The sequence below is a fragment of the Narcine bancroftii genome, chromosome 11 (assembly GCF_036971445.1).
Source record: "Narcine bancroftii isolate sNarBan1 chromosome 11, sNarBan1.hap1, whole genome shotgun sequence".
Lineage (NCBI taxonomy): Eukaryota > Metazoa > Chordata > Chondrichthyes > Torpediniformes > Narcinidae > Narcine > Narcine bancroftii.
Genome location: NC_091479.1, coordinates 105,911,836 through 105,936,420, shown reverse-complemented (window position 1 = coordinate 105,936,420; position 24,585 = coordinate 105,911,836). Strand labels below are relative to the sequence as shown.

The 24,585-nt window shown below is 41.7% G+C and overlaps 1 protein-coding gene across 2 annotated transcripts in view; it reads right to left on the bottom strand.

Annotated features, from left to right (window-relative positions):
• ric8b (RIC8 guanine nucleotide exchange factor B) overlaps positions 1-24,585 on the bottom strand; it is a 70,586-nt gene that overhangs the window by 12,653 nt on the left and 33,348 nt on the right. Inside the window, exons 4-8 of one of the 2 annotated variants that reach the window (XM_069904496.1) lie at positions 20,216-20,313; positions 13,208-13,358; positions 9,351-9,446; positions 3,104-3,248; positions 762-906 (exon numbers count right to left, since the gene is read on the bottom strand). In XM_069904496.1, coding sequence (XP_069760597.1) covers positions 762-906; positions 3,104-3,248; positions 9,351-9,446; positions 13,208-13,358; positions 20,216-20,313 — 635 coding nt within the window. The remainder of the gene's footprint in view (positions 1-761; positions 907-3,103; positions 3,249-9,350; positions 9,447-13,207; positions 13,359-20,215; positions 20,314-24,585) is intronic. The other variant, XM_069904497.1, reaches the window with a different exon arrangement.

The window sequence follows — 24,585 nt, the reverse complement described above, 5'->3', positions numbered from 1 at the left end:
ACTTAGTGGCAGTGTAAAAAAAAAACTACACAATGTACTCATGTAGTAAACAAATAAAGAAACGTAAGCAAACTGACTGTGTTATACAGATAGAAAAAAAGTTAATGAAGTGCAAAAGTAAGAAAACTCATTTGAGTCCCTGATTGAGTTTGTTGTTGAGGAGTCTGATAGTGGAGGGGAGGGGGGGGGGTGGGAGCAGCTGTTCCTGAACCTGGTGGGACGAGTCTTGTGGCACCAATACCTCTTTCCTGATGGCAGTAGTGAGAACAGAGCATGTGCTAGGTGGTGTTGATTCCTGATAATTGCTGCTGTAGATGTTCTTGACGTGGGGAGGGTTTTGCCTGTGATGTCCTGGGCTGTGTCCACTTTTTGGAGGGCTTTTTGCTCATGGGTATTGGTGTCCCCAGACCAGAGTGTGATGCAGTCAATCAGCACATTTTCCACCACACAGCTGTAGAAATTTTACAGGGTTGTCATGCCAAACCTCTGCAAACTCCTGAGGAAGTAGAGGCACTGATGTGCTTTCTTTATGATGCCATTAGTGCGTTGGGTCCAGGAATGATCTTCCAAGATAGTGACTCCCAAGAACTTAAATTTGCTCACCATCTCCACCTCTGATCCCCCAATGATCACTGGATTATACATGTCTAGTTTTCACTTCCTGAATTCAACAATCAGTTCCTTGGTTTATGTGCAAAAGCTTTAAACTCTCACTGCATTTGCACTGTCTCACCACTGCCATCATTTGAAAAAATACTTACGAAGATTTGACGCTTTTGTACTCTTCCGTGTCCGTATCCTCATCTTCAGAGTACATCCCATTTCCCCTTCCTCCAGCCAGCAGACCATGGGCAGCCAGTAGCCCTGCAGCATTTCCATAGCCAGTATACTTTAACAAGCAATCGACTGGGAGAAAGAGGTAACTGTAAGCAACTGTACACTTGCTCAGGTAGAAGCTGAAGGCCACAGTCGCCACAACACACAACGTTTACAAGCTGCAAATGTAATACATTTCTGTGTTGGATATTAACAATGATTCTGAGAGGGAAGTAAATTTAAATTTAATTTTTTTAAAATTCATAATTTAAAAAAAATTTAGACATGGTAACAGGCCATTTTGGCCCACGAGCCCATGCCATCCAATTACCGTACAACCCCGGTACATTTCGAAAGAAACTGGAGCACGCAAGGAAAACCCATGCAGACAAGGGGAGAATGAACAAACTGCTTACAATGGTATGGATTAGCCATCATTAGATTGGAAAAAAATGTTCTTCCAACATGGCTGAGTTAATAGTGCTTTTACTCAAATATTTTGGGCTCAAGTTCCATGATGGTCTTAAGTCAGAAACCTTTCCAACGATTCAATAAAACAAGGTTTCGTCAGTAGATGGATGCACAAAATACAGTAAAGGAACCAAGAAGACACTGAAACACCACTAACACATTATCTGGTCGTTACTGGATTTCAGTCTGTAGAACATTCATTGTACAACTGGATATTGCTTTTCCTATGTTCCTCATATAGTTAATTGGCTGGACAGTGCTCAGCGACCTCAGATAAGGAAAGGCATCAGGAACAGCTGCTTTGTACATACACCCCACGTTGACCAAGCACACATCCTAGCCATGGCTTATTTAACTTCCTGTTCACCATCTTTTCCAAATCTGCCAAAAACCATCACTGGGACTGGGAGAATTGGCTTAGGTGACTCTACAGTAGGAGAGATAGTTTTCCTTGTATTTATCTATAAATTCAATTGAACAATCTGACTAATGAGAGAATACACAGGAGATGTGGTAGCTTTGACAATATCTGTGGAGATAGAAACACGAGATAAAACTCAAGGTCAATAACTTTTCATCAAGTTTTGGAAATGATAAAAATTAAACATGTTTTAAGTAAAGGAGGGAGGGTTGGAGAGGACAAAGGAAATGTGTGGAGATCAGGAGAGACTGAATGACACAGGTGATGGTGGCACTAGCTGGGAGAGAGTAGGGGGTGACTCGTCAATCACAGGCAGGCTGTCTGAAGGAGTTGAATAAAAGCAGGGAAGGGAGGGAACAAGGCTGCTGGATCTGTGAGATATACAAACTGCAGTTGCTGGAAATCCAATAAATCACTGGAAATATGAAGCAGGCCAGATTACATTTGTGGAGAGAGAAAAACAGCTGGTGGTCTTTGTGGTTCCTTCCCATTTCCAGCATCTGCAGTGATTTTTCTCAGAAGCTGACCAACAACCTTTGGGCTTCTGTCACCATAGCAAGGGGACCATAACTACATCCCTGCTTTGTGATCACGTCCTCAAATGTCTTCAGTTCCTGCAAAACATCTTCATTATTGTTTGTTAATTGAACTGATTTTTTTTGTCATGTGTACCAAAATACATTGAGGAGCTTCATCTTGTGTGCTATTCAGGCAAGTCAATTCATATAGCAGATATGCAATGATAAATTAACAGACAAATAAAGAAGATAACAGTGTAGCAGTCATGTAACCTTTGTGGAGGGTATGGAACAAGTCTTCATTACACATCTTTATGCATTCTCTTAATGGACTTATTTAATCTTTTCAGATGTAGGAACGTTTCAATCTTTCCAATACTGACATAATTGTTTGCAGTATCACTGTTTTCAGCCCAACAGAATTAAGGTGAATTGATTGCAAACAGAGCTAAGTGCCCAAGACAAAAGGTTGAGATTGTGTCAGCATCTGGAAAAACCACCTGCTATAATTACACATTATTACCATCATTTTGAGTTAATTGGGGCTGAAAAGAATAATTGACAGAAATAATATGTAATAATTCAGGATGAGCTGCAAGATTAAAGCCCGGAGAGGGGAAAAGGAAAAATCTCCTTCAGAGCCAGCACATGCTCAGCAGAGCACATATCTCTGTGCTACCCGCAAGACACGAGTACGATCACTTGTTAGAGGGCTGAAATTTACGAAAGATTTTCTAAATGTTAGAAATTGAAAGGAATGGAACTAAATTTGTGTCAGAGAATGGAATCCAGTCACTGAACAGTCCTGACTTGCATGGGTAACCCCTCTTCATTCCTCACTAACACCAACTAAAGGGTAGAATCTACAGATGCTCACCACTCTCTTTGCACAGCACAAAGAGGAACTCTGCTGCCATGTGTTTAACTCCTGTGTCGATGTGCGTCATGAGGCGAACCAACTTGTTCCGAAGGGTGGTCCCAACTTCAGGACGATTCTTGACATCTTTTAAGGGAGGCAGGACCTGGCAGTACAAAATTGGCAAATGACAGATAAAATACAGATATTTGGCCACTCTCACCACATAATTGTCAACCAGGTGAGTGCATAAGTGATTGGTCAAATGGTGAAATTATATCAAAAATTGAAAATGTACAAATAGGATTTCAAAATACATCTCAAATGTGAAAATGTTCCAAATTAAGCTTTGAGAAAGGCAAGTGTTAAAACATTCACAAACCTTGATTTTTTTTCCTTCTCCTTTGTTTTGGATCTTTGTGACTCAGTGATTCACTGCCTGCTATAATCTAGCTGGCCATTGGGGGACGCTCACCAGCTGATTCATGGAGGCTTGCTATTCTATGCCAGCATTGTTGCTAGTTACACAATCAGTGGGCTATCACTTGTCATGGACACTTTAAACTATAGAACATTGCAACACAGTAGAGGCCCTTTGGCCCATGATATTGTACCAACCTGTATATACCTAATCAACAATCTAAACCTCCCTACCTCACATCAGAATGGTCTATTTTTTTTGCATCCCTGTGCCTGTCAATGTTTTTTCAATGTTCCTGTTGTACTAGCCTCCATCACCACCCCAACAAGCAATTCCAGACACCCACAACTTAACCCTGATGTCTTCCCTAAACTTTCTTCCCCGCTCTTTGTACAGCTAGCCTCTGTATTTTCTATGGTTGTCCTGGAATAAACGTGCTGGCTAACCACCCTATTTATGCCTCTCATAATATTGTAGACCCCTGTTAAGTCACCTCTTATCCCTTTTCATTTCAAAGAGGAAAAACCCTACCTCTGTTATCCTTCCTGTAATATGGTGACCAGAACGGAATACAATATTCCAAGTGTGGTCTAACCAGAATTTTATAGAGTTGCAACATTACCTCACGACTCTTGAACTTAATCTCCTGATGAATGAAGGCCAGCACACCATATGTCTTAATTACCCTAGCAATCTACATGGCAGCCTTGACAGATCTGTGGATTTGGACTCCAAGGCCCCACTGCTGAAAATACTGCCATTAACGATATACCTCACCTTCAAGTTCAACCTTTCAAAATGCATCACTTCAAACTTATGCAGATTGAACTCCATCTACCACATCTCTGCCCAACTCTGCATCCTGTCTATATCTTCTTGTAACCTACAACAACCTTCTACACCATCCACAATACCTCCAACCTTCATGTCATCTGCAAATTTACTGACCTATCCTTTCACTTCTTTGTCAAGGTCATTTATAAAAATTACAAAGAGCAAGGGTCCCAGAACAGATCTCTGTGGAACTCTACCAGTTAATGACCTCCAGGCAGAATACATTCCATCTACTACTACCCTCTGGTTCCTGTAGGCAAGCCAATTCTGAATCCACACAGTTAAGGTTCAATGGATTCCGCACTCCATGACTTTCTGAATGTGTGTACCATGTGGGACCTGACTAAAATCCATATACCCTTTGTCACTTCTTCAAAAAACTCAATTAGGTTCATAAGACATGACTTTCCTCTCACAAAGCCATGCTGATTATCTCTGAAAAGACTATGCTTCTCTAAATTCTTGTAAATCTTGTTCTTAAAGCTCACTAACACACAAAGTATCAGCTCAGCCCAATAACAAATGCTGGCATGTCCAATCTATTTCAGCTCAGCCTATATGGAGAAAAACAGGGAGGTGCCCCAGGCTCCCATCATCTGACAAAAAGGCAAGAGGGATTTATTTACCCAGAATGGATATCACACAGGAGGGAGGCCATTATGTCCGTTGAGTCTGCACCAGCTTTTAACACTGCAAGTCCTTCTGTTCCAACTCCCCCAATGGCCTGAAAATTATTTTTGTACAGATATTTATCCAGTTTTCTTTTGAACACTACCAATGAATCTGCCTCTATTTCCAGTCCCAGCTGTACATTTCCACACTGGCAGGAGAGGCGGTGCAGCTGAATATATTTAAGAACAATTAAAAAGATTTCTCAGGGTTCAGGGAGAGAACAGGAATATGGCAGAGAACATTGTATTTGCTTCATGTCACTTTTGATTATTCTGCTAATCACCTTTTCATGTCCTTGAGTTTATGACCTTCATAATCTAGTAGTACAAGGCCTTGTTGAGTCTTCTCTTGGAGTATTGTGTGCCGCTTTGTTCATCTTCCTCAGGAGGGTAAATACGTGGCAGAGAGAAGGCAGTGGTGAACCAGTAGAATTCTATACTGTCACTGTGTGTGGATTTGAAAGAGGATGTGAAAGTGGCTGAATATATTTAAGGAGCTAGATTTCTAGACACAAAGTGACATGTAGAGAGACCCTCAGATCCCTCTTCATATTAATAATTTTAAGAGCACAACCATTAACTATGTACATATCCCTAACATTTGATCTCCCAAAGAGCAACACCACACACTTCCTGATTAACCTTCATTTGACATTTCTCTGCCCATGTGCAATTGATTACATCCTGCTATATTTTTGATAACCCTCTACATTGTCATAATTCCACCAATCCTTGCATCATCTACAACTTAGTAACCTATCCACCCACCTTTTGATCCAAGTCATATATCACTACAACATGGGTCCCAACACTGCTCCCTGGAGAATACCACTGGTCATAGGCCTCCAACCTAAATAACAGCCTTCCAACACTACCCTCAGCCTTCTTTAGGCCAGCCAATAATGTATCCAAACTGTCAATTCACAGTAGATTCCTATGCATCTGCACCTTCTGGATCAGCCTACCACAAGGGACTGTGTTAAGTGCCTTACTGAAGTCCATGTAGACAACAACCCTCATCAGCCATTCATCACTTCCTCAAAAAACTCATCAAATGGGCAAGACATAACCTGCCCCAATACAAGGTCTAGTATGGCCCCCTTCTTACACTCAAGGGACCCAAGCGGTCCATCGAGGTGAAGCAGCGATTCACTTACAACTCTTCAAATCTACTTGTTTTATTTCAAGTGACTGCTTTAAAAAGTGCCATTGTTTAGTCCACAAGGAATGCCAGTTGCACAACACTAATTCTCCACCCCTCTCCCATTAGCCTCTCTGCCTGTTGCCCCTACACTATTCCAATGAAAACTCCAGAAGTAACACCTCAACTTCCATCTGAGCCCCTCTTAACCTTCAAGACTCAATCTGATAACTCCTTTGCCTGCAACTCAGCATTACTCTCCGCCTCTTCAGCTGGTTCAGGAACAGCTCCCACCTGCAGTCTACAGCTTTAAAGTACCCTGCTGTTTGTTTTCACTTTCTATCTTTCCTCCTTAATCCATTAACCAAATGACCCCACAAGCATTGGAATCATTTCTTTTAATGGGAAATATTCATTGTTCTGTCAATCCTCTCCCACACTCTTTGCAACTTAAGACCAACTTGTTTGCTAACTTTCCTGCTTCTGATAAAGGGTTTTCATCTCTAGCTGAAGTGGTTAGTACAGGCTCAATTTTAATATTTAAGAAGAATTTGGATAGGAACATGGATGGGAGGAGTATGGAGGGCTATGGACTGGATGCAGGTCAGTGGGATGAGGCAGAAAATAGTTTGGCACAGACTAGAAGGGCCTGTTTTCTGTGCTGTAATGTTCTATGGTTCCAGATTTATTCGCTGATGGTGGTTTGATGGTTTTTGAACAACTTTCTACCAAATATAATTTACCATTCACATTTTTTTTTCAGATATCTAAAGATTAGAAATTTCCTGAATACCATCATGTCTAATTATCTAACATTACAACCACCAAATTTACTTGACCCTTCTTCCAGTTAAACCCCTTTTCAGAAGGGTTAAATTGCTATTATTTATACTCATTAAATTTGAGATCAGTTCCCATGGATAAGATTCGATAAACATGGAATCAGAACTTCAACTAACGTTATCTTCTGAAATATGGGGAAGAATTACTAGACTTGTTAATACTTCTTCACTTTGTGCACGTCATTCTTTAATATCGTGTAAAATAGTTCGTAGAGCTTCTTTCCTAATGCGAGCTTTACTTGTGATAGATTCAATACTGAGTATTAACTCATATGTTTTGGTCAAGTCACATGTTAGAAAAATTTTGGAAAGATATTTTTAAAACTCTATCAATGATACTGGTTATTTAATTATAGCCTAACCCTTTAACTGCTCATTTTGGAATTTCAGATGTAGGTCATTTATCTACTTCTGCTTATCCAGTTATAGCTTTTTCTACACTATTAGCTAGAAGAAACTGCCAAAGTGTTTGGCCTGGAAGTCAGCCTGAAGAAAACTGAGGTCCTCCATCAGCCAGCCCCCCCACATCTCCATCGGGCACACAAAACTCAAAACGGTCAACCAGTTTACCTATCTCGGCTGCTCCATTTCATCAGATGCAAGGATCGACAACGAGATAGACAACAGACTCGCCAAGGCAAATAGCGCCTTTGGAAGACTGCACAAAAGAGTCTGGAAAAACAACCAACTGAAAAACCTCACAAAGATAAGCGTATACAGAGCCGTTGTCATACCCACACTCCTGTTCGGCTCCGAATCATGGGTCCTCTACCGGCATCACCTACGGCTCCTAGAACGCTTCCACCAGCGTTGTCTCCGCTCCATCCTCAGCATCCATTGGAGCGCTTTCATCCCTAACGTCGAAGTACTCGAGATGGCAGAGGTCGACAGCATCGAGTCCACGCTGCTGAAGATCCAGCTGCGCTGGGTGGGTCACGTCTCCAGAATGGAGGACCGTCGCCTTCCCAAGATCGTGTTATATGGCGAGCTCTCCACTGGCCACCGTGACAGAGGTGCACCAAAGGTACAAGGACTGCCTAAAGAAATCTCTTGGTGCCTGCCACATTGACCACCGCCAGTGGGCTGATATCGCCTCAAACCGTGCATCTTGGCGCCTCACAGTTTGGCGGGCAGCAACCTCCTTTGAAGAAGACCGCAGAGCCCACCTCACTGACAAAAGGCAAAGGAGGAAAAACCGAACACCCAACCCCAACCAACCATTTTTCCCCTGCAGCCGCTGCAACCGTGTCTGCCTGTCCCGCATCGGACTTGTCAGCCACAAACGAGCCTGCAGATGACGTGGACTTTTACCCCCCTCCGTAAATCTTCGTCCGCGAAGCCAAGCCAAAGAAAAAAAGCTAGAAGATCCATTTGGAAAGACTGATTCTCCTATATTATTTCAATGGCTTTCTCAATGTTAAGTCTTTCTTAAATCTACTTTAGAAACAACTACGAAATTTGAAGAAACATGGAAACCATTTATTGATGACTTTCATAGGGTATAACTAGTATTATTCTATGAATTATCTGTAAGTGTGGACAGGAGCTAGGTTTTAAACTATTCGACAGATCCTTGGGATAGACTACCCAGTTGTTTTTATTTTATTATTATTTTTAGTAGATTCATTGAGATTTTTTATATATATATTATAATTATTTCTTTATCTCTGCTTTCTTTGTTAGGAGAATTATTTCTAATATGACACATTTTCACTCTTTGGAATTTATATGATACTAATACTATGTAGACTTAGTCATCCCATTTTAATTGTGTTATTTCTATTCTCCTTATGCTGTGTATATTATGAAATGTTTAAAAAATTGAAAAAGAAAAACATTAACACCATTTCTTTTTTCATAAAGCTGACTGATTTGCAGAGTGCTTCCAACATTTGAATGGATAATGAAACAGGGCCATGCATACAAGCTCAATGCAAGGAATTTGGTTGAGATGCTAAGCCAAGCATTATATGGAGATGCTCATGTGCTTAAAACTTGTTACAAATCTCCTTGACTTTGAGGATGTCAAACTTCCTCCATTAATTTTATTTGATATCATTTACTTGGACAAAGTCCAATTTGAAAATTAATAGCTATAATCACTGAAATTTGAGAATGTGAAAAATTACATGAAAATTAGAATAAAGTCAGATGGCAGTGGATGTTGTGAGTGCTTTGTTTTTAAAGACAATTTTCACCTTTCATTTTGATAATGCACTGATCAGAAACTGATTGGCACGAAGATATTTTTACAAAAGTTCTTTCAAATTGAGGTAGTCCATGCTCCAAAAATACTTGTGCTACTATAATACTTTTCATTCAAATCAGATAGTTTCTGACCTATTTTTAAAGTCCTTACCCTTGAACGGATGTATTTTCTCATATCCTTGTGGGTCCGGGAACATTCTGTCAAAACGCTCAAAACTGGAGTCAATCCTTCTTTTAAATTGGTTCCCTATCAAAGAAAGAAACATTTTTAAACTGAAGAATGAGGTAATTCATTCATCAGGATCAGACTTGCTGCTCAGCCAAATGATCCGGACATTTTCCATTCCCTTAGCCTTCATGACTACCCAACTCTGGTCCGAATATGCTTCTCCACAAGCCACCCCATCTCAACCATTTTCTGTAAAAACATTCAAATTATAACTTACTATGTTTATAAACACAAATTTCTGCTCAAAGTTTCCCTGCCTGCTGTTTCCAATTGGTTGCCAGGCCTTCAAGATACTAAAGGATCAAGAGTCTGAATATTAACAGAGGGCTGCTCCATTACTACACGGACTCTTTGCTTTACTATGAAGGACTACTTACTCTAACACTTCCATTTTCCTTCTGCATTGACCACACCTTCTCATAACCCATATCCCCAGGCTGATGTTGGAGAAAGTGTGAGAAAGAAGGACCTAACAATTTCCTCAATTTAAGCAACCTGCAGACCGAATTTCATAGAATATTTCTGCATAGTACAGGTCCTTTGGCCCATGATGTTGTGCTGACCTATAGATATACCTACCAAAAAGAAACAAGGCCTCCCTACCTCTAACCGTCCATTTTTCTTTCATCCATGTGACTGTCTAAGAGTATTTTAAATGCCCCTAATGTTTCAGCCTCCACCAATCACCATCCCTGGCAAGGCTTTCTAGGCACTCTGTATTAAAAAAAACTTACCCTGATGTCTCCTTTAAACTTTCCTCACTTCACTTTGTACAGATGTCCTCTAATGTTCGCTACTCCCACCCTGAAAAAAAGTGCTGCCTGTCTACCCTATCCAAGCCTCTCAGAATCTTGTAGACCTCTATTAAGTCTTCTCTCATCTTTCTTCACTCCAAGGAGAAAAGCAGTGGTTTTGCTAACCTTGCCCTATAAAATATATCTTCCAATCCAGACAACATCCTGGTAAATCTCCTCTGCACCCTCTCCGTAGCTTCCACATCCTTCCTACAATGTGGTGACCAGAAATGAACACAATATTCTAAGTGTGGTCTTACCAGAGATTTATAGGGTTGCAAGATGGCCTCAAGACTCCTGAACTCAATCACACGACTAATAAAGCACAGGATATCATAGGCCTTCTTAACTATCTTATTAACCTGCTTGGCAACCTTGATAGATCTATGGATTTGAACCCCAGAATCCCTCATTTCTTTAATTTTCCTGATTTCTACAGAAGAGTAGAAGCAAAAAGCAATGAATCCTTCCCCTCTTCCTCCACCAATCCCAGGAATTGTATAGGACATATTGAATGTGGCGTTCCAATGCTTTACAGTAGCACAGGAGGAGTAGACTAGTTTCAAAAGCAACATTGCAAAATATTAAAGGTTTCATTCTCCATTTTCTGGTTTTATTTTGGGCAAAGGGCTGAAATAACTCTGCATTCCGCACTGGTCAAAGGAACAGGTGAATGCTACAAAGGATTTGCCCTCTAACAAAGTCACCGTCCATTGTGACCATCATCTTCAGGTTCATTTCACAAAGAAATATAGTCAACAGTGCAAGAACAAATACTACGTGCAATATCAAAGTACATCAGGAGCTTGGATTTTAACCTTAACTCTTGAAAGTAGGGGAAGCCATAATTACTTATTGATCACCAACATGCCTTTAACTGCAAGCCATGTGGCAAGGTGGATCATAAACCATACAATAAAATACTCAGCATATATCCATTATCTCATGCATTATCAATAGGAAACCAGCAGTGCAGTATCCCGACTTCCTTGTTAAGCACAAAGAATGCCAAAGGTAGAACAGAAAAGCACACAATACTTTGTGACTATGTTGTAAGACAGAGCGATTTATTGTTTTATACCAGTGTTCATACATTTTACTCCCTAATCTCTAATATAAAGGGAAATCTTGCAAGTGGAATGTTGCAAACCAGGCAATGAACTGGCCATGGAGTGCAAGCAGTCATCATTGCAAAGTGTTTATTCAGACATTTTCCTGACTTGGCTGTGAATACATTATCATGTGCACGTTACTAATGGATGCTCCCTCGGGTAACGTAGAATGTAAAACGGTGCAATGTGGTAACAGGCCCTTCAGCCCACCACACCTATGCTAACCATGATGCCAAATTAAACTGATCCCACATACCTGCACATGGTCCATATCCTTCCATTCCCTTCCTGCTTATGGGTCTGTCTAAATCCATCTTAAACAATGCTGTTTAAATCATATTCCCTGCCTTCCAGGAAGCCCATTCCAGATACCTACCACTCTTAAAAACTAGCCTTGCTCATCTCCTTTAAACTTTCCTCCTCTCACCTTAAATCTATGCCCTCTAGTATTTCTACCCTGGGTAAAGGAATAACTACTACACCTTTCAAATTTTTATAATTTTGATCATTCGTCAGCCTGATGCTCCAGAGAAAACAACCCCAGTTTGTCCAAGTTCTAGTCCTGACAAATCTCTTCTGCATCCTCTCCAAAGTTTCCACATCCTTCCTGTAATGAGGTGACCAGCACTGCACACAACACTTCAAATGTGGTCAGTTTTTGACATCTGAAACACCATTTCCTGACTTCTAAAATCCAACTTTTTCAATTTTTCCGATCATCTTCAGTCTTACTAATCATACTCCTATATTTTTATCCAGGTCATTTACATACTTCACAGAGCAACAAAGGGGCCAGCACCATTCAATACAGATAGTGAGTCAGGAAAATAACTACCACCCATCTCAGGGTGCACTCAACATACCAAGAGAGTCCTGGACCTATACAACTGGGAAACAGGCTCTTTGGCCCAAATCCTCCTCGGTGACCAAAGTGTCTTCCTGAGCGAGTCCCATTTACCATCTGGATCACATCCTCTGAACCTTTCTAATCAAAGTACTTGTCTAAATGTCTTTTAAATGTTGGAATCGTCTCCACCTGCACCACCTCCTCTGGCAGCTCTTTAATACATCTATAACTGTGAGTGGGGAAACTTGCCTCTTGGGTCTCTTGTAACTTTTCCCTCTCATTTTAGCCCTCTGTTCTCTATACTCCCCTACGTAGGGATAACGACCTTGATGATCCATCTTGTCTACACCCTTCATGATTTTATAAACCTCAGGTCCCAGCATCTCCTTGCACTCAACCTTCAAGTTCAAGCAACGTCCTTGCCATGCTCTTACGTGATTGATCACATTCTTCCTCTAACATGACACCCGAACTGCACACCAGGAGCTAAACGAGGTGTGTAATTCCAACTTGGCAGGTTTACGCTGACATTTCAGGGCTGCATGGTTACCGCACGCTATTACAGCGGTCGTGACTGGGGTTCGAATTTGGTGCTGTCTGTTTATATGTTCTCCCCATGTCTACATGGGTTTTCCCTGGGTGCTCCAGTTTCCTCCCACACTTCAAAATGCAAGGTCAATTAGGCGTAATTGGGCACTATGGGCTCGAGGGCTGAAAGGGGCTGTTACCATGCTGTATGTGCAAATTTAAAAAATTAAATTAATTAAAATTATATGCTCACCTTCCCAAATGTGATTGGGGGCATTTATAAAGAATGACATCCTATGCAGACAGGATTTTTGACACAATATACATGATTAACATAAAAACAGGTCATTAAGAAAAACATTCATAATCTGAAACTGCAGCAAATGCTCCCAGATGAAGTGAAGACTTCTGCAAGCTGCACATCTTAACCCAACACCAGGGAAAAATACACATCAATAAATAGAGTTGGATTTTTTTTTAAACTGACGAATGCCTTACCCTATCAATTCTCTTTTCCATAAAAGCTAGCAAAACCTCAACTGTGTCCATCTTCTTCCCATTGTAATCAATTACTCCAAATTCGATGGTTGGACTGAAGAGGAGATCCAGGCTTGACACTGGAATGTTGTTCAAAAGATTGATTGTGTGGCTGAAAGAAAATTAAAATTTTGAATGCTCCCTTGGCTTAAATTTCCTCAAAAATCTCACACAGCAAGCACAAACAAGTCAACCAACCAAAGCTCACATTTCCAGCCCTCACACTTTTACTGGAGTTCCAGAAAACAAGGCAAGAATTGATCCACATTTCAATACCTATTCAATTTAATAATTTAACTAGTTTGTATCATTCTAAGCCAAGCAGCAATATTCTTGATGTCTGGTTGAAACTCCTGAAGCACACCCTTTGCTCATAAATGGGCATTATGAAGGCAGCACTTTCTATAGTACATTAACTACATGGGGTTACTGAGCAGTTGCAGATCCCCATTCTTCCAAGTTCATCCCCTTCTGGTTCAGAGAATTCACTGTGCATGCTGCCAGCCGGGGCAATCAAAGACAAAGGGAAGAACAGTTGTAGAAACTCATAATCTCACCTCCATAATACTGCACAGACGGTCCAGTCAGCCAAAGGGACATAGGTCATTCAGATACAGAGCCATAAACATATCTGCCTTCAGTCATCAAACATGTGCTCTGGCAATGGGGCATTCAATGGAATTGAGCAAATTTGGGCAGATTATTGAACTACTTATCCATGTGGGGGTCTGCCTTGTGACCACTTATTTAGCATTAGGCACCTGCCATCAGAAGCTCACTGAGAGTGAAAAGTGTCAACTGTGGAGCACAGCAGCACAAAACATTGTCCCTGATTCAGGTGATGATTGAACTGGTGAGAGTGAGAGAACTCCTGCCTTAGTTTCCGCAACCTCAGTTCAATCTGGGCCATGTGGAGTTTGCACAGTCTCCTCAGATGTTCAGTGCAAAGATGTGCAGGGTGGTAGCTGCAATTTGCCCGAAGTGTGTAGGTGGGGGAAGAGGATAACAGTGTGCGGAGAATGAAAAAGATTTCATACAAGTTGGTGGCCAGTGTGAATTTGCTGGCTTGAAGAGCCTGTTTTCCCTCTGTATGGTTCCAGACTTCACACTCCCTCACCTCACAACTAATTACAATAACAAAATTACAACTCTGAGTGCTTCATAATCTCCACATAACAATAAACATAAAAATTACAATCATTCCATCTCCTTATTTCTCTAAAGGCCTCTCCTGCTTGGATTCTGTGCTTGGACCTGCTGTACATTTCGTTTCCATGTAGTGCCGGAGCTCAGTGACACACATTGTTGAGCAACATACTCCAGTTGACATTCATCTTCCACACATACAACCACTCTCTGGCTTTTCTCTTTCCTTTGTTGTTCATATTCTACCTCACTTCTCTGCCAGTCCCAGTTAGACACATCAGTTTGCTCATTTTGCCACTTCCCACTCTCAAATCCTCATTCCTTTCACATACACCACCCCTCCATCTGATCCTGCCAGTTTCACCGCAGTCAAAAACTATAGCCCTTGTATTTCTGCCTGTATTCCATTCCCCAAACAGCTTCCCTCCCAAACCTAGTTCTGAATGATTAGCAACATTGGCAAAGCTAGTTATCATATTTGCCCAAAAGGACACATTCCACAACCCCCCCACCCCCCCCCCCCCACAAACACTTGGCAAATTGAGGGATAATTTACATGTTCGGTGCATTTCTAAATATAAACTAGCCTGAGATTTGGATTCCGCTTTAGATGATAATCATGGAACATAGCTGTCTGATGTAACCTACTCCACAACAATCTACTCCTTCCCTTAGCATAACCTTCCATTTTTATTACATCCATGTGCTTGTCTAAGAGTCTTTTAAATGTCCTTATTGCACCAGCTCCACCACCACTCCTGGCAATGCACTACTCTGTGTAAAATCTTACTCTGACATCTTCCCTAAACTTTTCTCAACTTACATTAAACAGATGCCTTCTGGTATTTGCTATTGTCGGCCCAGGAAAAAAGATGCTGTCACCATATCTATGCCTCTCATAGTCTTAGTAAGTCACCCTTCATTCTTTGTCTCTCTGAAGAGAAAAGAGCAAAACATGAAAGCCAACAGATGCTGTGATTGTAGTAAAAACACAGAAATGCTGGATGAAATCAGCAGATCTCACAGAGTCCATAGGAGGCAATGGTATAGAGCCTGAGCCCTTCAAGGTATTGGAATATTATGTGGTTTATCCAGAGTTTTATAGAGCTGTAATATTACCATAAGACATTGGACCAGAAATGGGTTGTTCACCCCCACCACCCCACCATTTAAGCTGATCCATTTTTCCACTTATCTCCAACTGGATGGCCTGACCAATCAAGAACCTATCAGTCTCTGCCTTAAATACACCCAATGACCCAGCCTCCACAACCTCCTGTGGCAACAAATTCCACAGATTTACCACCCTCTGGCTGAAGAAATTCCTCCGCATCTCTGTTCTAAGCAGACGCCCTTCAACCCTGAAGTTGTGCCCTCTTGTCCTAGACTCTCCCATCGTGGGAAACAACCTTTCTACATCTATTCTGTCCATGAGATTCCCCCCTCATTTTCCTAAATTCCAATGAGTGCACACCAAGAATTGTCAAATGCTCCTCATTCGCAGAACCATCCTTGCATACTTCATCTGAACCCTCTCCAACATCAGTGCATCCTTTCTTAAATGATGAGCCCAAAACTGCTCACAATACTCTAAGTCAGGTCTCACCTGTACCTTACATAGCCCCAACATCACATCCCTGCCCTAATATTCTAATTCTATTGAAATGAATGCTAGCATTGCATTTGCCTTCTTCATCAGGACTCAACATGCAAGTTTATCTACACAAGGACTCCCAAGTCCCTTTACATCTAGGTATTTTCAATTTTCTCCTCATAGAAAATAGACTGCTAAGCCTCCCCCCTTCACCCATGGTTTGTATCTCATCCAAGCTATTTCTAAAAATCACAAAGAACAGGGATCCCACAACAGATTCCTGTGGGACACCACTAGTCTCTAACCTCTAGGCAGAATGCATTTCATCTACTACTACCTCTGCCTTCTGCAGGCAAGAAACAGAAGGATCTGTGCAGCAGACACTTTACTTTCTGACACCATGACTGTTTGGTAAATTCCTTGCTTGAGGAGGAGGTGCACAATTCAAATAATTCACAGACAGGTACTTAGATCAAAAGGCCTTGCAGGCTTCACAGTCAGTAGGAAGGTGGTAGACCCCACCTGTTACTGTACTGCACAATTCCTTCTGATTCATGCTCTTACCCAATGCTTCTGGGGTAAGGAGGAAAATCTGTGGGGAAGGAATCTGATGTGCAAAATACCTTGATCTTTGAAAAGAGTGAGGTAATGGCAGGTCTGGAATCTGCCCCCTTGTTCCTAAGTGCCTGTTCTCTCTTAAACTGTGCTCTCCTTTCATAGAGCAAATGCAAAAGCGATTATACAACACCTTGAAAAATCATTTTATGGATCACTGTGTTTCAGTTATTCTTTTCAATGAAAGATCCCTGACTTTCTGATCTCTGTCACTCTGCTGACAGTTTTATTTGCAGAAGAGAGTATGAAATTCTTTTGCTTCCACCAAGTCTGCCACCATACACAGGTCTACACAAAGCTATTAGCATTCTTCCCCTAGGAGGTAAAATGCACACTGGTATTGAGCATATATGAGCCCTTATTGCACCCTAGACAGCCCATTAATCATTTTAGATGACACTCACCCCCTCAGCTCTCAGCCCCCTCCTGACCAATGCACTGAATGAAGCCCTCAACACTCCCAGCCACTTCTCACAGCCCATCCACAATGAGAGTACACGACGCAAATCACTAGTTGGTCACATTCAGCTTAATAACTTGCTACTTTGAAAGCATTGTAAGTGAGGCAGCTTCTAACACAGTCCACCCCAGATTTGTTCAGATTAAACCAATGGTAAATTGGGAAACTTTTAATTAAAGGAGAATTCAATGTGTGTTTTTCTTACAAATGTAACTGTTTCTGTACCACTGTTATTCCCAGCAGATGAAGCAGTACTGGGATACAAAACTCTTCAAACAAAATCAAATAATTAGTGAACCAGGGATGGAAAAGAAACAAGTACATTTACGAATAAACTGATTTACTGTAACCCAATTATCAATAATATTCTTGTCTGAATGTACTGTAATATACTATTTACAGCATTTGATACATGTGGTATTATCCCCTCTGGTTAACATTTTTTTAAAAATCAGTCCGCAGAATACACAAAGACCTTTAGGATATTAAAAAAAAGGTTGAAAGAACATGGTGTCAAATATCAGGATGATTGAAAAGATTAATAAAAAGTCAAGGAGGGTCAAAAAATTACGACACCATGTTGTGGCTTTTCGCATTGTATAGATCCGGGAAGAGAAAGGATGACAGGTAGAGCTTGCGTGATTATCCCTGACTTCAACAATGAGGGTAGGTCCTAGACTTAGCATTTAACAGACTTGTGAACAGGAATAGGATTAGCTTGGACAGACATTGTGTTGGGCCACAGGAACTGTTCCTGCGCTTGCACTATCCATGTTCTATAATGAGCAAGTGAAGAGAATAAGTGTGAACAATATCATTGACTGTTTTTAAAGATTTTTTTATTGTCATGTAATAAAACAGAATATGTGATATTACTTGAAATTTCCCTTAGTCAACTGTTAGGCAGACAAAGTTTCGCCATCAGCAGATATTGCCTGGCGCCTCTTGCAGCCAGATAAAGAGAAGCAAAAGAGAGTCCCCTCAGGGCCACCGGGTGCCCATGGCTTCAATTCCAGCACTCCCGCAGCCTCCTCAGCCACACAGCCTTCAGTCTAAACCATCAGCAATCCAGGCACCAGATGCACACCTTACATGATCAGGAAGGCATCATCACCTTCTCACATCCCAGTTCTGATACCTAGTACCCCCTTCAGCCAGTCTCCAGCCAGTCACCAGCATCCCGCCACCTGGTATAAATCCCTCCACTGCAGTCGCTAGCAGCCTGCAGGGGTTCCTCGCATCATTACCAACAGCTCGATGCTGGTCTGTTCTTCAGCTTCAGAGCCCCTCACTGGGTCATCTCCCCTGCTTCTTCTTATCAAATAGTTGTGGGGGGAGTGGTGATAGTCTCCCCATTTTCTGGTGCCCTGCACCAGTCCTCTACTTCCCTGGAGTCTGCAAGCCCTCATGGCCACCAATCATAGAAGCCACCATCTTGGCCGCAGACCCGACAGTTGCAGGATCTTAAAATAAAAATCAGTTCCATTAACAGGTCGTTTAAAGCCTGACTGGGAGGCTAAAGGATCAGTTACACTGAGTGACTGGTAGCCTAACACCTTTCTGCCATCTACAAGGCACGTCCTGAGTACAAACTGAGGGAGTGCAGTGCTAACAAACTGCCACAAAAGTTTAACACATTCCAGTGCAATAGTCCACCTGACTGGCATGATACAACCATCCTGAACAACCATTCACCTCACCAACAGTGCACAGTGGCTCCCCTCTGTACCATGTAGAAATGCATAGACTGCTCCAACACCTCCCAAACCCATGACCTCTACAACCAAGGAAGGCAAAGGTAGCAAGCGCATGAAACATCGCCATCCTCCACCATCACTCGATCGGAGTCCTGGAACTTCCTCCCAAAGACATCTTCACCAGCAGTGCAGTTACTTCCACCTTCTCAGGACAATTAGGGATTGGTTTTGTCAGCAACGATCAGATCCCAGAAATGCACTTTTTTAAAAAGGAATTTAGGAAGCACCCATTTGCAGGAAAGGGGCAGAATCAACAGATGGAAATGAAATGAGAAATTATCACAAGAAACTTCCCTGCCCAAGCCGAGGCACCAACACAGCACTGTGCAATACAAAGCTCATTTCAGAGGGTTATCCAAAGCAAAGGATTTAGTTCCTTTTATTGTCATGTGTAATAATAAATAATAATGTAATATACATGATATACTTCAACTTCTGACTGATGTAAGGCAAACAAAAAGTCATCATGAACATTGCCCAGTGCCCCTACCAATAGGAAAAAGAGAAGCAAAAGAGAGTCCCTTAGATACACTGAGTGTCCATGGATTCGCCTCCAGCAATTCTCGCAGCCTCTGAAGCTGCATGAACTCCTGTTCATACCATTGGCAACCTGAGATCTAGATCCACAGCTCCGATACGATCAGGAAGCCTTCAAGTCCTAAGGCCCTTCAGGAGCCATTCTTGCCCTCAGCACCCTCTTGGACCTCAACTCCGATATCTGGTTCCCATGAGCCAGTTTCCAGCAGCACACGGCATGGTACGAGTCCTTCAACCATGTCACCAGCAGCCTGCAGACTGTGTGAGCCCTTCAGCTACTGAGCCCTTCGCTGATCGTTGCTGTAGTCACCTCCCTGTAGTCATCTCCCATGCTTCTCAACAGGTGTTCTGTTCTGTTCTCCCCATTTCTGGTGCCCTGTGGCAATTTGCGCAGCTGCTGCCTTACAGCTCTCATATCCAGAGTTCAATCCTGACCTTGTAAGTGTGGAGTTTGCACCTTCACCTTATGACCACGTGAATTTTCCCCAGATGTTCTAGTTTCTTCCCACATCCCAAAAATGTGGGTTGGTCGGTTAATTGGCCATCCCCTCATACAGATGATGATGGGAAAGTGGGGGGGAATGGAATAGGTTCGGATAGGATGGGTGCTTAGTGGTCAGTGAACATCCAATGTGGGGAGAATAAAATGGCAAATGGTTGAGGGACAGTGTGGACTCGGTGGGTTTTGAGGTTGTTTTGTGCTGTATCACTGCACCTACAATCATTAGATCATTTTTTGTCTCAACTCTGTATTGAATGGGTGGCCCCTTACTTCTAAACAGATGCTAGAATCTCCTACAAGAAGTAGTATCCTCTCTGCGACTCCAGGTGTTACAGGTTGTATGAGATGGTGTACTCACCTGTAAAATTCTTCAGTTTTCCCTTCAGCCTCAGCTCTCAGCAGCAAACAGTGACAGAGAATGGCTGTGAGGTATCGGAACTGGTGAACCTGATCCTGCTAGAGAAAGTGCATGTTAGCAAAGTGTCTAACCAGTGAATAAAAATAAGGTTCTCAGATGAATGGATATTAAGACCAAGACTTCTGTGACTAGCCTATTGAGAAAACTCACAGATCTTGGATAACCTTTCTTTCAGTAGACCTCCCTGTCATGGTTTGTGTGGTGCTAAGCATCTCCCATTGGGTGTGTGCTCCTAAAGCAAGTTAAAGGCAGCCTGCTGGGGTCCTCCCCACAGGTCATCAACATTAAAGCATGCTTTCAGTTACCTCTCAGCAAGCAGCGATGCACAGTCAGCTTATCTGCAGTCAACTGGAAAGTGAACCACTATACCCATCTGTACATTTCAACTGCTTTCATTTGGCAGGGTCCTGTGTACTTCCCAGAGAGGCATAGGGGTACTAAGACCAAGTTATGGGCTAGCTCCCATTGGCCTGGAAATGAGTTTGAATCACAAAGGTTGGAACTAAATAAAAAGGTGTCTCTCGCTGAAAAAGTAACCTGTACTTAAAAAAGAGGTTTAGGTGGATGTGAAATTGAAAACTAGAGTATACAAAGCAACAAAGCTGGCAGATTTTTGTATCCAACAGCAAAAGACTTTTTTAAAAAGCTCATAAGGAGGGAGAAAATTAATTGTAAGTAAAAATGTGAATGCCCTATAAAAACAAACAGTAAAAGTTTCCATATTATATATGAGGGTGGATAATGAGGCTGGCAAATTCACAACTGCAAAGAAATGGCAGAAATACTGAATAAACTATTTGCATTAATCTTTGTTGTAGAATATGTCGCTAATATCTGAAGAGATCAGAGAAGCAAATTTTAAATAAAGTGATCAAAGTTACAAAACTCCCAATGACAAGGGATTTTTTAAAAAAGGGGCTTATATGCTAAAGGCAGACATACAAACACAAAATGCTGGAGAAGCTCAAAGGCGAACTTCAGGCATCCCTTAAGTTTTTTTTAAATTTATGTATTTATTTTAACCACAGTGTCTACAGATTTTCGTGATTTACTGCTAAAGGCGGACAAGTTACCAGGACCCAATCACCTGCATGCAAGGGTTTTAATAGAAGTGACTGCAGATACTAAACCCATTAGTTGGATTTTTTCTAAACTCTCCAAACTCTGGGAGGATACCAGAACATAGAACAGTACAACACAGGAACAGGTGTTTTGGCCCACAATGTCTGCACGGAACATTACACCAAATCTCTTCTGTCTGTACATGATACATATCCCTCGATCTCCTGCATATTCTATCGAGAAGCCACTTCAACACTGATGTTCCTCCAAATGCACTACCTTGGGTATTTTGTTCAGACAAATGATAGCAAGGATGACAGTTGAGGCAGCAGGAAAATGTCAATGGGTTTGGTTGGCCGCAAAGGTGGAAACTGGAATTCAACCTGGTGAAGTGGGTGTAGTTCCAATTGGACAGTAAACTTGATGTAGAACCTTAGAACACTACAGCAGAGAAAAGAGGCCACTCGGCCCTTCTAGTCTGTGCCGACCATTGTTCGGCTAGTCCCAATCACCTTCTCCCATTCCATAGCCTCCAGACCTCTCCTATCCATATATCTAACCAATTTATTCTTAAAAGATCGAGTCTACACCCACCACATCAGATGGCACCTCATTCCACACTCCCACCACTCTGAGTGGTTCCCTCTAAAACTTTCCCCTTTCACCCTCAAGCCATGTCCTCTCATATTTACTATCAAAACCCCTCAATTTTGTAAACCTCTATCAATCTCTCCTATTCTTCTTTGTTCCAAGGAATAAAGTTCTAACCTGTTTAATCTTTCCCTGTAACTCAACTCCTGAAGACCTGGCAACATGGTAGTAAATCTTCTCTCCCCTCTTACTATCTTATTGATATCCTTCCTGCAGTTAGGCAACCAGAACTGCACACAATATTCCAAATTTGGCCTTACCAATATCTTATAACCTTACCATAACATCCCAACTCCTATACTCAAAATTTCAATTTATGAAGGCTAAGATGCCAAAAGCTTTCTTTACAACCCTATCTATCTGCAACACCACCTTGAGGGAATAATGTTCCTGTATCCCAGGTCTCTTTGCTTCTCTGCACCATTTATAGTATACACCCTTCCTTGATTTGATCAGAAGATTAAAAAAAACAGAAGCAGACTACTAGGCCTATCGAGTCTGTTCCGGGACTCTACACTAAACTATGCTCACACCTAGTTCCAATTTCCAGCCTTTTCCCCATATTCCTTATCCATTTCCTGTTTAAATACTCCCAGTGATCCAGTCTCCACTGTTTTGTGCGGCAGTAAGTTCCACAGATCCACGACCCTCTGACTAAAGTTCTTCCTCCTCTCTGTTTTAATTGGACAACTTCTAATTTTAAGAATATGGTCCCTTGTCCTCAATTCACTCATCAAGGGAAACATTTTATCCACACTCACTCTGTCAAAACTTTTCAATATTCAAAATGTCTCTTCCAAAATGCAATACCTCACACTAATATGCATTAAACTTCATTATCAAGTTACTGGCCCATTCTCCAAGTTGGGCCAGATCCCTCTGCAAGCTTTGAAAAGCTTCCTCACTGCCCACTGGGCCTCCTATCTTTGGGTCACCAGCAAACTTGCTGATCCAATTTACCATGTTATCATTCAGATCTTTGCTATTGACAACAATAGTCCCAACGCAGATCCCTGAGGCACACCAGTCGTCAATGGCCTCCAGTCTGAGAAGCAACCATCCACTACCACTATGTTTTTTCCCCTCACCGCCAATTTTGAATTCAGTTTACAACCCCTCTATGTATACCTATATAACTATATAACCATATAACCATTTACGGAGCGGAAACAGGCCTTTCGATGTTGGCCTTTCGAGTCCGCACCGGTTCACTGATTTTGTGCACCCTCTTCAGGCAATGGTTCCCAGTAGATCACGTCTATCTGATAGTTCACGGAAATCCTGGAAATTTTTATCTAAACCAAAACTTACAGGCTGATTTATATGAAATCTTGTTGGCATCCTTCGTAAAATGGCAGTGTCCAGATCTTGTGGTCTGTTAGTGACGCCCATTACAATTACCTGGACACAGGGCAAATTACCTAGCATCTCAACTTCTGAAATAACATCCCATGTGGGACCTTGTCGAAGGCCTTACTAAAGTCCACGTAGACAACATCAACAGCCTTTCCTTCATCTATCTTCTTGGTAACTTCCTCGAAAAACTCTATATAAGATTTGTTAAAAATGACCTACCACGCACAAAGCCATGCTGACTGTCCTTAATCAGCCCATGGCTATCCAAATACCTATATATCCTATCTCACAGAACTCCTTCCAATAATTTACCTACTACTGACGTCAGGCTCACTGGCCTATAGTTTCCTGGTTTACTCTTGGGGCCTTTCTTAAACAGCAGGACAACATGAGCTACTCTCCAATCAACCAGCGCCTCTCCCATGGCTAAGGACATTTTGAATATATCCATCAGGGTCCCTGCAATTTCAACACTTGTCTACCTCAAGGTCTGATAAAATATCTTATCCAACCAAGGGGATTTGTCTATCTTTATTCGCTGTAAGGCAGCAATCACCTCCTCCTCCTTAATCTTCATATGTTTCATGACACTTCTATTTATTTCCCTTCCTTTTGTACACACTATGCCAGTTTCCTGAGTACATACTCATGCAAAAAAAACTGTTCAAGATCTCCCCATTTTGTGAGACTCCACACAGTGACTACTCGGATCCTATAGGGGACTAACTTTGTCCCTTTTCACCTAATATACTTGTAGAAACCCTCTGGTTTTACCTTCACATTATCTGCCAAAGCACCCTCATGCCTACTTTTTGCCTTCCTGATTTCCTTCCTTAATATTCTCTTACATTTTCTATACTCTCCAAATACCTCATTTGCTCCTTGTTGCTTATCCAGATATACATCTCTCTCTCCTTAATCACATCACCAATATCCCTTGAAAACCAAGGTTCCCCATGCCTGTTAATTTTGCCTTAAATCCTGGTAGGAACATGCAAGCTCCTCACCCTTAAAATCGCCCTTAAATGCTTTCTACTTGCTGAACTCATCCCTGCCAGAAAACAGCTTATTCCAATCGACTCTTCTGAGATCCTTTCTCATTTCCACAAAATGCGCCTTTCTCCAATTTAGAACCTCAACTCTAGAACCAGATCTATATTTATTCTTAAGTAACTTGAATCTAATGACATTATGGTCACCTACACAGACTTCTGCCTCCTGACCTCCCTGGCTCCATGATC